Here is a 15,346-nt window from a genome sequence, read left to right on the forward strand (position 1 = left end):
GGCTCCTCTGGTCTCAGGGTTGGTTAACTCTAGAGGCTCCTCTGGTCTCAGGGTTGGTTAACTCTAGAGGCTCCTCTGGTCTCAGGGTTGGTTAACTCTGGAGGCTCCTCTGGTCTCAGGGTTGGTTAACTCTAGAGGCTCCTCTGGTCTCAGGGTTGGTTAACTCTGGAGGCTCCTCTGGTCTCAGGGTTGGTTAACTCTAGAGGCTCCTCTGGTCTCAGGGTTGGTTAACTCTGGAGGCTCCTCTGGTCTCAGGGTTGGTTAACTCTAGAGGCTCCTCTGGTCTCAGGGTTGGTTAACTCTGGAGGCTCCTCTGGTCTCAGGGTTGGTTAACTCTAGAGGCTCCTCTGGTCTCAGGGTTGGTTAACTCTGGAGGCTCCTCTGGTCTCAGGGTTGGTTAACTCTAGAGGCTCCTCTGGTCTCAGGGTTGGTTAACTCTGGAGGCTCCTCTGGTCTCAGGGTTGGTTAACTCTAGAGGCTCCTCTGGTCTCAGGGTTGGTTAACTCGGGAGGTTCCTCAAGACTCCACCCAATTGGGCAAATCCGCTTTTAGTTGACCACTCAGGTGATTTAAAATATTAAGGGACCTCATTGATGGAATATGTGGTTGTTTTTCTTGATTGTGTTTTATAATGCTGTAATTTTGTATGATGTGTGGTTGTAACTTGTGTGTATGCAGGGCTGCCTTATAAAATGGTTAATGGTTAAATAAAATGCCCTTTTTTGTGTAATAATATGGTGTCTGGTTGGGCTTTGTAATTCATATTTGTTTTCAAGGGTTACTGTATGCGCCTGTTCATTTAAACATGGTATGATATACTGATACTGTAGACAAGTCTGTGTCCATGTTAATATTACCATGTATTGTTCTGTAACAAACAGCTGGAGTAATGAAGTATCGATTTGTGATTTGTGATCAATTATGTACCAAAATATCACCTCTTGCAATTTTCCCTTTTGAATGATACACATAATAAAACCTCACCTGTTAGATTGTCTCTGGGTTCTTCCTGTATTCTCTTTTAAATCTCTTCTTAAAACTCTTTTTTATCGACCAGCCTTTTGTTTTAATGGGTTTTTACTGTTTTCCTACTTATAATTTTGTTTTTATTTGCATATTTGTTTTATCTGCACATTTGTAAAGCATTTTGTAACATAGTTTTAAAAGGGTGCACTGTCCCATTACTTAGGCAGGGCACTGTATAAGATCATGTTTAGAAGCAACAAACAGTTCAACAACAACAAAGACGCCAGCATTGGTTTAATAATTATAGAATGTTCACATGATGTGTAAAGAAATAGAGATGATGACACCAGAGAGAGAGAGAGGCCCCTCCCCTGGCTCCTCCCCTAGAACACCCCTGGCAGTAACAACATGTTTGTATACAAACAGAGTGTCGGGTAGGACACTCATCTTAGAAAGAGCTTTTTCCGGATCAAAACATCGCTCAACATTTCTTTCAAGGGGTCTCATTGTCTGATCGCTACCGATTAAACATCGTCACTCCAACCATTAGGAAGCTTCTAGAAACCCTGAATGTTCCAGACTGGACCTTTAAGAATGTTCCAGACTGGACCTTTAAGAATGTTCCAGACTGGCCCTTTAAGAACCTGACGCAGTCATCCACCGTTTGCTTTTGGTTTGAGAAACTATATCTTTCTGATTGGATGACCAGGCTGCCATCGGTGACAACATGCCCCGCCCCGCCCGCCCTTATTTAATGCTTATTTAAGCCCCACCCTGTTCCCCTGCTTATTTAAGCCCCACCCTGTTCCCCTGCTTATTTAAGCCCCACCCTGTTCCCCTGCTTATTTAAGCCCAGCCAGAGTACTCATCAAAGTCTATATTACAACAACAAACAAACAGCCACACTAACTCCTCCCATCGCTGACATCACTTCCTTAACTAGGTTGTAGTGTCTCTTCCTTCCATCCTCCTCCTCCTCTCTTCCATCCTCCTCCTCCTCCTCTCTTCCATCCTCCTCCTCCCTCTCTTCCATCCTCCTCCTCATCCTCCTCCTCTCTTCCATCCTCCTCCTCATCCTCCTCCTCTCTTCCATCCTCCTCAGTCATCCTGACACAAACAAAGGAACAAAGGAACAAAGGAACAGGGGTCATATGTCATATAGACCCAATCTCCTTCCAGGAGAAGATCTGGAGAAGGTGGAGGAGGTGAGGCTAGGAGAGAGGAGGCAAGGAGAGAGGAGGCAAGGAGAGAGGAGGCTAGGAGAGAGGAGGCTAGGAGAGAGGAGGCTAGGAGAGAGGAGGCAAGGAGAGAGGAGGCAAGGAGAGAGGAGGCTAGGAGAGAGGAGGCTAGGAATCAAGTCTTGAGATTAAACAATAAACATTAGACACATTTTTAGCTAGCTCTATGGTTACAGTTACTAAGGACTAACCCATTCATCTTCCTCCGCCCCTTCCCCTGCTCCCTCTGTTGCCGTGGTGACGGCTGCTTCCTGTTTGTTGGTCATGATTTTGTCCGTCCACAACGACCCTGTCGCCTCGTCACCCGCAAAGTTACATCTGGTCACCGTGCCAACGGCCACCCTGGCCAGGGAGACTGGAGGGAGGGAGGGAGGGAGGGAGGGACAGGCAGGCAGACAGACAGACAGACAGACAGACAGACAGACAGACAGACAGACAGACAGACAGACAGTTGCTTAGATCTTTAGTCATACATTCTGGAACGTTAAACCTACAGATAAGGGTTAGGGTCAGGGGTTAAGGTTAGGGGTCAGGGGTTAAGGTTAGGGGTCAGGGTTTGGGTCAGGGGTTAAGGTTAGGGGTCAGGGGTTAAGGTTAGGGGTCAGGGTTAGGAACAGGGGTTAAGATTAGGGGTCAGGGTTTGGGTCAGGGGTTAAGGTTAGGGGTTAGGGTCAGGGGTTAAGGTTAGGGGTTAAGGTCAGGGGTTAAGGTTAGGGGTCAGGGTTAGGAACAGGGGTTAAGGTTAGGGGTCAGGGTTAAGGTTCAGGGGTTAAAGTTAGTGGTCAGAGGTTAAGGTCAGAGGTCAGGGTAACTGACAGATGAAGGGTCCGTCTCCATGGGTCTTCAGGCGGAGGTCTTGGCCCGCCTCCAGCTCCGTCTTCTCCAGGTCCGCCTCGGCGATCCAGAACCCCGTTGTCCCACTGGGCCGATGGCCCTCCGTCAGCTGGGCTAGCTCCTCCTTGTTCACCATGGCAACCAGCTGCTCCTCCGACAGGCGGTCTGTCTCCCCTTTCGCCTCGACCCCTGTACGGTCACAACACGGTCACAACACGGTCTCAACACTCTAACCCTGAATCATTTCTCTGTGGGATCAGGGGAGTTATCAGAGGCGTGGAGATGACCCGTCCTTCCTGAAGGATGACATCATATCCTGTTAACTTACTGAAGGATGACATCAGGTGACCTGTGATGACCTTCCTGGTTTGGCTGAAGTTGGGTTCCATCTCCAAACCTTCAGCATCAAACTTCCTCCTGTGGATCTGACTGGGTTTGATGTACAACACATAGAACCTCTCCTGGAGAGAGAGAGAGAGAGAGAGAGAGAGAGTGAGTTAGACTACACACACACACACACACATAGAACCTCTCCTGGAGAGAGAGAGAGTTAGACTACACTAACACACACACACACACACTAATGGATATGATTACAGTGTGGTCTCATTGCCGTCTGATCCGTGAAGATCAGCATTTCAGTTGTTTCATTTTGGAAAAGGACTAATTATTGTCCGGTAGGAGAAATTCTAAATGATGTCCTCAGATAAACCTTGACTTAGAAGAGACCAGGTCTTCATGGACGCTTCATAAAATGAGGTCAGACATGGAATACTCGTGTCAGTGTGTCAGTGAAACCACATATTTATGAACTCAGATATAATGTCAACAAATTCTGTTCAGTTCATAGAAGATTGACAGTCAAACATTGATTTTACTGTCAAATGTTACATACGATGGTACCTTCTTGTTGTGTGTGTGTGTGTGTGTGTGTACCTTCTTGTTGTGTGTGTGTACCTTCTTGTTGTGTGTGTGTGTGTGTACCTTCTTGTTGTGTGTCTACCTTCCTGTTGTGTGTGTGTACCTTCCTGTTGTGTGTGTGTGTACCTTCCTGTTGTGTGTGGGTGTACCTTCTTGTTGTGTGTGTGTGTACCTTCTTGTTGTGTGTGTGTGTCTACCTTCCTGTTGTGTGTGTGTGTACCTTCTTGTTGTGTGTGTATGTGTGTACCTTCTTGTTGTGTGTGTATGTGTACCTTCTTGTTGTGTGTGTGTACCTTCTTATTGTGTGTGTACCTTCTTGTTGTGTGTGTGTACCTTCTTGTTGTGTGTGTGTGTGTGTACCTTCTTGTTGTGTGTCTACCTTCCTGTTGTGTGTGTGTACCTTCCTGTTGTGTGTGTGTGTACCTTCCTGTTGTGTGTGGGTGTACCTTCTTGTTGTGTGTGTGTGTACCTTCTTGTTGTGTGTGTGTGTCTACCTTCCTGTTGTGTGTGTGTGTACCTTCTTGTTGTGTGTGTATGTGTGTACCTTCTTGTTGTGTGTGTATGTGTACCTTCTTGTTGTGTGTGTGTACCTTCTTATTGTGTGTGTACCTTCTTGTTGTGTGTGTGTACCTTCTTGTTGTGTGTGTGTGTGTGTACCTTCTTGTTGTGTGTGTGTGTGTGTGTGTGTACCTTCTTGTTGTGTGTGTGTGTGTGTGTGTACCTTCTTGTTGTGTGTGTGTGTGTGTGTGTGTGTGTGTACCTTCTTGTTGTTGACATCTGTGATGGTGTGTCGTGAGACATCGACCAGCCGTCCCTCCAGTAGGACACCTGGACCGCTGAGAGGAACACACTGTCAGACACTCTGAGGACCGGCTCATCTGAGGACCAGGCTCATCTGAGGACCAGGCTCATCTGAGGACCAGGCTCATCTGAGGACCGGGCTCATCTGAGGACCAGGCTCATCTGAGGACCGGCTCATCTGAGGACCGGGCTCATCTGAGGACCGGCTCATCTGAGGACCGGGCTCATCTGAGGACCGGCTCATCTGTTCTTCCTGTGGTGGTATCTTCCTGACCTATTACTAGAGACAGAACAGGGTTCTCTCTCCATGGTTACTATCACTCTATCACTGTATAGAGTGAGAGTGATGAAGTGAGAGTGTGTAGAGTGAGTGTGTGTGTGTGTATGTAGAATGTGTGTGAAGAGAGAGAGAGAGAGAGAGAGAGAGAGAGAGAGAGAGAGAGAGAGAGAGAGAGAGAGAGAGAGTGAGTGTGTGTGTGTGTGTGTGTGTGTGTACTCGGGTACCCACACTATAGAAAACCACGGAGAGGAAAGCAGCGCTGTGGCGGTTTTACAGAAAATGTTGTTGCCGAAATATTCTGCGGTGTTTCACGTGTAAACGCAAGCGTTTGGTGTCGGATGCACTGGAGGAGTCTGGACACGGACACGACCCCCGTGCGTCGCGCAAGCAATCAAACAAACCATGGAAAAACGTCACTTTGGTCAACAAACGTCCATGGTTGGGTTAGGGCTGTGCTACACCGCAAAGAGCTGGCAAACCACCCTTTAATCAAATAAAATAAAACACACAAAATAAACAGCAGTCATTACCTGTGATAGGAGTCGGGGGTCCAGACCCCGGCGGTCCTGTGGTTGTGGACGGGTTTGTTCTGGAGAGGAGTGTTGTGGTGAATTCTGCTCATGTTTCCAAACACCGAGACTTGTGCACTCACTTCCTGCTTCCTTGTCAAACGGGACACACGGATAGAAATCGCTTTGGGTGCGTTTGTTTTACAATACGGCGCAGTTGGACAATCTGGAGCGGGCAGCGGTGGAGTTCCTTATGCCTCTTCATCCAAATCAAATCAAATCAAGTCAAATCAAATCAAGTCAAGTCAAATCAAACGTTAATGGTCATTTACACAATTGGAGCAGGAAGTGACTGCAGGGGTCTCGATGTTATGAAACATGGTGCAGTGGAATGAAATGTTTTAGGTCAAGCAACTCATCAACAATAACAATTAACAATGCAATGTTAAATAAGAATTTGTTCTTAATGACTTACCTGTTTAAATAAAGGTTAAATCAAAATAAATTAAAAATGTCATAGTAATAAAAGAAAAACAATAGCAATAGCATAATAATAGCATAGTAAAAATCCATCTAATCCAGAAGAGTTTGGCGGTTATAGGTTAGGCCACGACGCCCCCTGCTGGACAGTCAGGATGACAGTTCGAACTGAGACAATAATTAGTATTACATAGAATTACCAACTTATTTTAATTCACTCACAATAACATAGTTAGACTTCTATTTAACCTTTATTTTAACAGGCAGTCCCTAACTTGGCTTTTGAACCCGTCAACTACCTCAATGTTTGAACCTGCAATCTCCACACATTTATTTGTATTTCAAATACACAAATACACAAATACACAAAGCACATTGTGCCAAACCTGTGAACGGAGGACTGTGTTGTCTCAGACTGTCGCTTTGTAGTTCAGCTCTCACACCCAAACCCCCCACCCTCCAAACCCCCCACCACAGAGACCTCACCTAAACCCCCCATCCTCCAAACCCCCCACCACAGAGACCTCACCCAAACCCCCCACCCTCCAAACCCCCCACCACAGAGACCTCACCTAAACCCCCCACCCTCCAAACCCCCCACCACGGAGACCTCACCCAAACCCCCCACCCTCCAAACCCCCCACCACAGAGACCTCACCCAAACCCCCCACCCTCCAAACCCCCCACCACAGAGACCTCACCCAAACCCCCCACCCTCCAAACCCCCCACCACAGAGACCTCACCTAAACCCCCCACCCTCCAAACCCCCCACCACAGAGACCTCACCCAAACCCCCCACCCTCCAAACCCCCCACCACAGAGATCATGTATTTGTCATCAGGAGACAATGATAGACATCTCCCTGTACAGACACTACATTATGTGGTCAAAGGCATCGTACCTATGAAGTCACATGTGTGTCTGTCTGTCTGTTTTGGTCCGTTTGGGGTTAGGGTTAGGGCTGTTCTAAAGTCCTGGTCCGTTTGGGGTTAGGGCTGTTCTAAAGTCCTGGTTCGTTTGGGGTTAGGGCTGTTCTAAAGTCCTGGTTCGTTTGGGGTTAGGGCTGTTCTAAAGTCCTGGTTCGTTTGGGGTTAGGGTTAGGGCTGTTCTAAAGTCCTGGTTCGTTTGGGGTTAGGGTTAGGGCTGTTCTAAAGTCCTGGTTCGTTTGGGGTTAGGGTTAGGGCTGTTCTAAAGTCCTGGTTCGTTTGGGGTTAGGGTTAGGGCTGTTCTAAAGTCCTGGTTCGTTTGGGGTTAGGGTTAGGGTTAGGGCTGACACTCTTCTCCTCCACAAATGGCCGCCTCTCTCCTCTGCTGCAGTCACATGGTGCTGTGTGTCTGACAGTAGCCAATCCGGTGTCAGGAGAGTGGTCACATGGTGCTCTGTGTCTGACAGTAGCCAATCCGGTGTCAGGAGACTGCTAGAGGGAGGGGTTTAAGCAGATTTCATTATATATTTGATTCTCCATGTATCCTCACAACCAACAACTGTCCTTGTTTCCACCAACATCTTACAAACTGTCTTAGAACCTTAACTTAGAACCTTAACTTAGAACCTTAATTCAGTGCCAAGGGGGAATAAAGTCGCTTAAACTGTCAACATTCCGGAGCGCCACGGGTGACTTTACTCACCGGAAATGGATAAATTATGATGGTTCATTTTGTAGCCAATCAATCAGAGTGTTGTTGCTAGGTGAACACCACATAAAACACTTGGCCCTCTAGGTGGGGAGTGTTCCTGAACTGTTAGTGAGTTAATAGGCTTTGGAATATGAGAACTTGCTGCTGCTCCTGGCTACATCATTTGGAATATTTGCACCGAGCTAAAAATGGTAATCAACTGTCACTTGAAATCACATTTCCTTAATGATCACAACCCAGAAGTGAAGTCAGCACCTCCTGAAGGGCGTCTCTCTGCTGCCCCCCACTGAGGCCTTCCTCTGCGCTCGGCCCTGGAAAAAAAGTTACAATTACAGAGGTAGGGTTAACCCTGACCCTGACCCTGACCCCAGCCCTAACCCTAGCCCTGACCCTAACCCTGACACCAGCCCTGACCCTAACCTTGACCCTAACCCTAGCCCTGACCCTAACCCTGACCCCAGCCCTAACCCTAGCCCTGACCCTAACCCTGACCCCAGCCCTGACCCTAACTTTGACCCTGACCCCAGCCCTAACCCTGACCCTGACCTAACCCTAGCCCTGACCCCAGCCCTAACCCTGACCCTAGCCCTGACCCTAACCCCAGCCCTGACCCTAACTTTGACCCTAACCCTAGCCCTCACCCTAAGCCTGACCCCAGCCCTAACCCTGACCCTAACCCCATCCCTAACCCTGAGACCTAACCCCAGCTCTAGCCCTGACCCTAACCCTGACCCTAGCACTGACCCTAACCCTAGCCCTGGTCCTGACCCTAACCCCAGCCCTGACCCTAGCCCTAACCCTAGCCCTGACCCCAGCCCTAGCCCTGACCCTAGCCCTGACCCTAACCCTGACTCTAACCCTGACCCTAACCCTGACCTGTAGCGTAAAGGGGGTCTTACTGTTGCTATAGTTACTGAGCTGTAGCGTTAAGGGGGTCTTACTGTTGCTATAGTTACTGAGCTGTAGCGTTAAGGGGGTCTTACTGTTGCTATAGTTACTGAGCTGTAGCTTTAGCCAGATGTTGCGTCTCTGAGCCCAGCCCCCCGGAGCCTCCACCTCATACAGACGCTCCCTCTGCTCCTCGTGGACCTCCAGGTACCTCCGACACACTGGAGAGACAGACAGGTACTAGAGACAGACAGACAGACACACTGGAGAGACAGACAAGTACTAGAGACAGACAGACAAGTACCTCCTACACACTGGAGAGACAGACAGGTACTAGAGACAGACAAACAGGTACCTCCTACACACTGGAGAGACAGACAGGTACCTCCTACATACTGGAGAGACAGACAGGTACCTTCGACACACTGGAGAGACAGACAGGTACTAGAGACAGACAGACAGACAGACAGACAGACAGACAGACAGACAGGTACCTCCTACACACTGGAGAGACAGACAGGTACTAGAGAAAGACAGACAGGTACCTCCGACACACTGGAGAGACAGACAGGTACTAGAGACAGACAGACAGGTACAGATAGCTACCAGAGACAGAGAGACAGGTACTAGAGACAGACAGACAGGTACAGATAGCTACCAGACAGACAGACAGGTACTAGAGACAGACAGACAGGTACAGATAGCTACCAGAGACCGACAGACAGGTACTAGAGACAGGCAGACAGGTACTAGAGACAGACAGACAGGTACAGATAGCTACCAGAGACAGACAGACAGGTACTAGAGACAGACAGACAGGTGTGTCACGTTGTACTTCCTTCATGCTGGAGTCAGAAACATGCTCTGTCATGTCAGCATGAATGATCCATGACCCATGACCCCTGACCCTGACCCTGACCCTAGACCGGCCAGCTGACTCACCTCCAATCATGCCCCAGGAGACAGACCAGCTGACTCACCTCCCAGCATGCCCCAGGAGATCGGCCAGCTGACTCCCAGCACTTCCTCATCGGGGAAACAGGAACAGAAATCCTCCAACATCTGTAGAGCGAGGCCCTGCCTCCGAGCCATGCTCCTGACCAATAGAGTGTCCAGGACAGGAAGCATGTAACTCTGATTGGTGCATCCATCACACAGACTTCCTGGAAAGTACATGACCCCGCCCACAAAAGGAGTTGGAGATTGACTACAGTGCTGTCAGGCTGCGACAGGAAGGCCGTAAACACTGGGTTAGGGTTATCATCTCAGGGTTAGGGTTACCATCTCAGGGTTAGGGCTATCATCTCAGGGCTATGGTTATCATCTCAGGGTCAGGGTTATCATCTCAGGGCTAGGGCTAGGGTTATCACCTCAGGGTCAGGGTTATCATCTCAGGGTTAGGGCTATCATCTCAGGGTCAGGGTTATCATCTCAGGGTTAGGGTTATCATCTCAGGGTCAGGGTTATCATCCCAGGGTTAGGGTTATCGTCTCAGGGCTGGGGTTATCAACTCAGGGTTCGGGTTATCATCTTAGGGTTAGGGTTATCATCTCAGGGTTAGGGCTATCATCTCAGGGTTAGGGTTATCATCTCAGGGCTAGGGTTATCATCTCAGGGCTAGGGTTAGGGTTATCATCTCAGGGTTGGGGTTATCATCTCAGGGTTAGGGTTATCATCTCAGGGTTAGGGTTGTCATCGCAGGGGTAGGGTTGTCATCTCAGGGTTGGGGTTATCATCTCAGGGTCGGGGTTCGGGTTATCATCTCAGGGTTAGGGGGTGGAGGGGGGGTCATCTAACCAGGGTTCTCCCCAAACAATGTTACAGTGTCTCTGTGTTACGCTGTGAACTTGGTGGCACCACCATGTAAACATTACAAGACAAATTAAACTAGATATGTAGTCATGATAGAGGAACTATCTTTATTAAACTAGATATGTAGTCATGATAGAGGAACTATCTTTATTAAACTAGATATGTAGTCATGATAGAGGAAATATCTTTATTAAACTAGATATGTAGTCATGATAGAGGAAATATCTTTATTAAACTAGATATGTAGTCATGATAGAGGAACTATCTTTGATCGCCAACAACATCGTTCTTAAAAAAAAATGAAACCGAAGGTGAAAATGTTACAACGTCCCTCAGTGATGTCAGCGTCACAGCTGAGTATTTCTAGTTATTTTTTGCACATTTTGACATGAATAAACATGAGTGGGGTTTTGATAATACAATCCAGCGCCACACTGTTCATCCTGGGGAGAACCCTGCATCTAGAACAACTACATCTATCTGTTCCAAACTAAGTGAAACTGAGAAGAAGGTATGTTTAGCTTTAGCTGCTACGGTGACGACCGAGCCTCACCTTTGTTCTTAAAGGTGTAGAATCCAACCGCCTCGCCATCACGCCACAACAGCTTTCCTGGCTCCCTGATTGAGTGAGGGGTGAAGGTTGGCTCCTCCCCTGGAACCCTGAGGACCTGACTGAGCAGGAACAGAACCACCCTCTCCACGACGGACCGCACCTGGAACCATTCAGATCAGGCCTGAGCCCAGCCCAGCTATCCTGCTAGGTTTGGTTAGCCTAGCCTATCCTGCTAGGTTTGGTTAGCCTAGCCTACACTGCTAGGTTTGGTTAGCCAGTACTGGGTTAGGGTTAGGCAGTAGTACTGGCTTAGGGTTAGGCAGTAGTACTGGCTTAGGGTTAGGCAGTAGTACTGGGTTAGGCAGTAGTACTGGGTCAGGGTTAGCCAGTACTGGGTTAGGGTTAGGCAGTAGTACTGGGTTAGGCAGTAGTACTGGGTTAAGGTTAGGCAGTAGTACTGGGTTAGGGTTAGGCAGTAGTACTGGGTTAGGGTTAGGCAGTAGTACTGGGTTAAGGTTAGGCAGTAGTACTGGGTTAGGGTTAGGTAGTTTACCCATGGTGGAAGCTCAGCGATCATACTGCACATGGTGCCGCAAGAGAGATGAACATCTATTCTACGTATATCTAGAACATCTATTCTACGTATATCTAGAACATCTATTCTACGTATATCTAGAACACTCACCATCACAAGACCAGACCTGGAACCCGACGTCAACACATCACCAACACTCCACCACCTCCCACACAGGTACAGGGCAACCACTGGACACACACACACACACACACACACACACACACACACACACACACACACACACACACACACACACACACACAGAGTAGGTATTTACACAGTAGGTCTGGGAGGGAGAGGCTGTAGGAGGTTGTTGTGGTTAGTGTGTGTGTGTGTGTGTGTGTGTGTGTGTGTGTGTGTGTGTGTGTGTGTGTGTGTGTGTGTGTGTGTGTGTGTGTGTGTATGTGTGTGTGTGTGTGTTGGAGGTGCTGACCTTGCGTTTTATCTCCAGTTGTGTGCAGAGCGAGCAGAGTGCATGCTGGGTCATCATCACCAAACAGCTGCAGTCTGACCATGTTGCTAGGCAACACCTCTACCTGGGGAACACACACACACACACACACACACACACACACACACACACACACACACACACACACACACACACACACACACACACACACACACTAACACTAACACACTAACCACAACAACGCACACTAACACACACTAACCACAATAACACACACTAACACACACCAACACATTCACACACACTAAGAATAAGTCATATCACTCAGCATGGTCAATACAACTAACCCTAACATCACTCATAACCCTAACCCTAATATCACTCATAACCCTAACCCTAACATCACTCATAACCCTAACCCTAACATCACTCATAACCCTAACCCTAATATCACTCATAACCCTAACCCTAACATCACTCATAACCCTAACCCTAATATCACTCATAACCCTAACCCTAACATCACTCATAACCCTAACCCTAATATCACTCATAACCCTAACCCTAACATCACTCATAACCCTAACCCTAATATCACTCATAACCCTAACCCTAACATCACTCATAACCCTAACCCTAACATCACTCATAACCCTAACCCTAATATCACTCATAACCCTAACCCTAATATCACTCAGCATGGTCAATACAACTTAATCTTTTGCAAAATGCACTATAACTCTCAAAACGTAGAATACAAAAAATCTGCCACAAAAGTCACGAAAGCAAATCAGTATCAAATCAAAACAGAATCCTGTCATCTAATGACAAATTTATTGCACGATTTATTTCCTAATGACACTAAATAGTAACTACAACCATCGATGCACTTTAATCTGCAAACAAAACAGACAAATAGTGCGAACACAACTTGTTGAACTGTTGAGCGATGAGAGTTTACGTGTATTTTACGTGTGTTTACGAGTTTACGGTTAGGGTTAGGGTTAGGACGACCACAGTCTGACCACAGACGACCACAGTCTGACCACAGTCTGACAGCACACAAAGTGCACCATGTTGACCAGAGGCAGTGACCCAGGGCCGGGTGGTGAGGAGGGAGTTACCTTGGAGCCGTCTGAGGAAGTCAGCCACCCTGCGCGCTCGTCCGACCACAGAGAAGACGCACGGCTCTCCGAGGGCGACGTCAGGTCGCTGTAATCCAGGACGGCCAGGTCAACGGCACACGTTCCCTCTGGGAAACAACAAGAAACGTCATGTTCAAGGAACATATAGGACACGTCCCTAACCCTAACCCTAACCCTAACCCTAACCCTGACAGTAAACATAGTCCTGCTACGCGCTGACAGTGTTAGACACCTACTCGGGTGTTTGGATTGGGACTTGTTGACAGTTTAGTCCACAGTTGAGAAATCTCTGGGTCGTTTCGTAAACGTTTCAGAAGTGTTGGTCTATTGTGTGTGTTTTGTCAGACCTGGTCAGAGCGTCGGACGGGACTGTTACCTGCCGGGGCGGCGGACGGCGACGGCGCGGCGGATTCCATCTTGCCAGCAGCTGTCAGCGGGCAGGAGGTTGACGCAACAGCGCCACCCTGCGGCGACAGGCACACGTTCGCAAATCAATCACGGAAATATGATCTTGTTGCACATTCAATTCAAGTGGCTTTATTGGCGTGGAAAGGTACATCCATTGTTGCCACAGCAACTACACACAACACGCATCGACAGATCCGGAACATCCACCAAAACAAACGTCAAATAAAGTCCTACTACAGTCCTACTACAATCCTATTACAGTCCTACCAGTCCTACTACAGTCCTACCAGTCCTACTACAGTCCTACTACAATCCTATTACAGTCCTACTAGTCCTACTACAATCCTACTACAGTCCTACTAGTCCTACTAGTCCTACTACAGTCCTACCAGTCCTACTACAGTCCTACTACAGTCCTATTAGTCCTACTACAGTCCTACTACAGTCCTACTACAGTCCTACTACAGTGCTACTACAGTCCTACTACAGTCCTACTACAGTCCTACTAGTCCTACTACAGTCCTACTACAGTCCTACTACAGTCCTACTACAGTCCTACTAGTCCTACTACAGTCCTACTAGTCCTATTAGTCCTACTACAGTCCTACTACAGTCCTACTACAGTCCTACTAGTCCTATTACAGTCCTACTACAGTCCTATTAGTGCTACTACAGTCCTACTACAGTCCTACTACAGTCCTACTAGTCCTACTACAGTCCTACTAGTCCTATTAGTCCTACTACAGTCCTACTACAGTCCTACTACAGTCCTACTAGTCCTATTACAGTCCTACTACAGTCCTGTTAGTCCTACTACAGTCCTACTACAGTCCTACTAGTCCTATTACAGTCCTACTACAGTCCTATTAGTGCTACTACAGTCCTACTAGTCCTACTACAGTCCTACTACAGTCCTATTAGTCCTATTACAATCCTATTAGTCCTACTAGTCCTATTAGTCCTACTACAATCCTATTACAGTCCTACTAGTCCTACTAGTCCTACTACAGTCCTATTAGTCCTACTAGTCCTACTACAGTCCTATTAGTCCTACTAGTCCTATTAGTCCTACTACAATCCTATTACAGTCCTACTAGTCCTACTAGTCCTACTACAGTCCTATTAGTCCTACTAGTCCTACTACAGTCCTATTAGTCCTACTAGTCCTATTAGTCCTACTACAGTCCTACTACAGTCCTACTACAATCCTATTACAGTCCTACTAGTCCTACTAGTCCTACTACAGTCCTATTAGTCCTACTAGTCCTATTAGTCCTACTACAGTCCTACTACAGTCCTACTACAATCCTATTACAGTCCTACTAGTCCTACTAGTCCTACTACAGTCCTATTAGTCCTACTAGTCCTATTAGTCCTACTACAGTCCTACTAGTCCTATTAGTCCTACTACAGTCCTATTAGTCCTACTACAGTCCTACTAGTCCTACTACAGTCCTACTAGTCCTACTAGTCCTACTACAGTCCTACTAGTCCTACTAGTCCTATTACAGTCCTACTAGTCCTATTACAGTCCTACTACAGTCCTATTAGTCCTACTAGTCCTACTACAGTCCTATTAGTCCTACTAGTCCTATTACAGTCCTACTACAGTCCTATTAGTCCTACTAGTCCTATTACAGTCCTACTAGTCCTATTAGTCCTACTACAGTCCTACTACAGTCCTATTAGTCCTACTAGTCCTATTACAGTCCTACTAGTCCTATTAGTCCTACTACAGTCCTACTACAGTCCTATTAGTCCTACTACAGTCCTACTAGTCCTACTACAGTCCTACTAGTCCTACTAGTCCTACTACAGTCCTATTAGTCCTACTAGTCCTATTACAGTCCTATTACAGTCCTATTAGTCCTACTAGTCCTACT

The 15,346-nt window shown here is 47.4% G+C and overlaps 2 protein-coding genes across 4 annotated transcripts; both read right to left on the reverse strand.

Moving 5' to 3' along the window:
- Window positions 1–1,707: 1,707 nt before the first annotated feature.
- On the reverse strand, window positions 1,708–6,287 carry arpin (actin related protein 2/3 complex inhibitor). The gene is made up of 6 exons (XM_083666716.1): window positions 5,571–6,287; window positions 4,720–4,795; window positions 3,367–3,499; window positions 3,021–3,227; window positions 2,396–2,559; window positions 1,708–2,073 (listed from the first exon to the last, which is right to left on the reverse strand). The coding sequence occupies exons 1-6, from the start codon at window positions 5,660–5,662 to the stop codon at window positions 2,065–2,067; spliced, it is 681 nt and encodes a 226-aa protein (XP_083522842.1). The 5' UTR covers window positions 5,663–6,287; the 3' UTR covers window positions 1,708–2,064.
- A 576-nt stretch (window positions 6,288–6,863) lies between these two features.
- fam169b (family with sequence similarity 169 member B) lies at window positions 6,864–13,485 on the reverse strand. 3 transcript variants are annotated; one of them, XM_083666714.1, is made up of 9 exons: window positions 13,432–13,485; window positions 13,035–13,162; window positions 11,932–12,034; window positions 11,607–11,686; window positions 10,922–11,081; window positions 9,537–9,652; window positions 8,652–8,796; window positions 7,924–7,979; window positions 6,864–7,448 (listed from the first exon to the last, which is right to left on the reverse strand). In XM_083666714.1, exons 1-9 carry the CDS (start codon window positions 13,469–13,471, stop codon window positions 7,248–7,250), a joined length of 1,029 nt encoding a protein of 342 aa, XP_083522840.1. In that variant the 5' UTR covers window positions 13,472–13,485; the 3' UTR covers window positions 6,864–7,247. The 3 variants fall into 3 exon arrangements, with proteins under 3 accessions (XP_083522840.1, XP_083522839.1, XP_083522838.1); XM_083666713.1 differs by having other exon boundaries at window positions 6,864–7,445; window positions 8,652–8,777; window positions 9,537–9,719; XM_083666712.1 differs by having other exon boundaries at window positions 8,652–8,777; window positions 9,537–9,719.
- Between the last annotated feature and the right edge of the window lie 1,861 nt (window positions 13,486–15,346).

The sequence above is a fragment of the Argentina silus genome (genome assembly GCF_951799395.1).
Source record: "Argentina silus genome assembly, chromosome: 3".
Taxonomy (NCBI): Eukaryota; Metazoa; Chordata; class Actinopteri; order Argentiniformes; family Argentinidae; genus Argentina; species Argentina silus.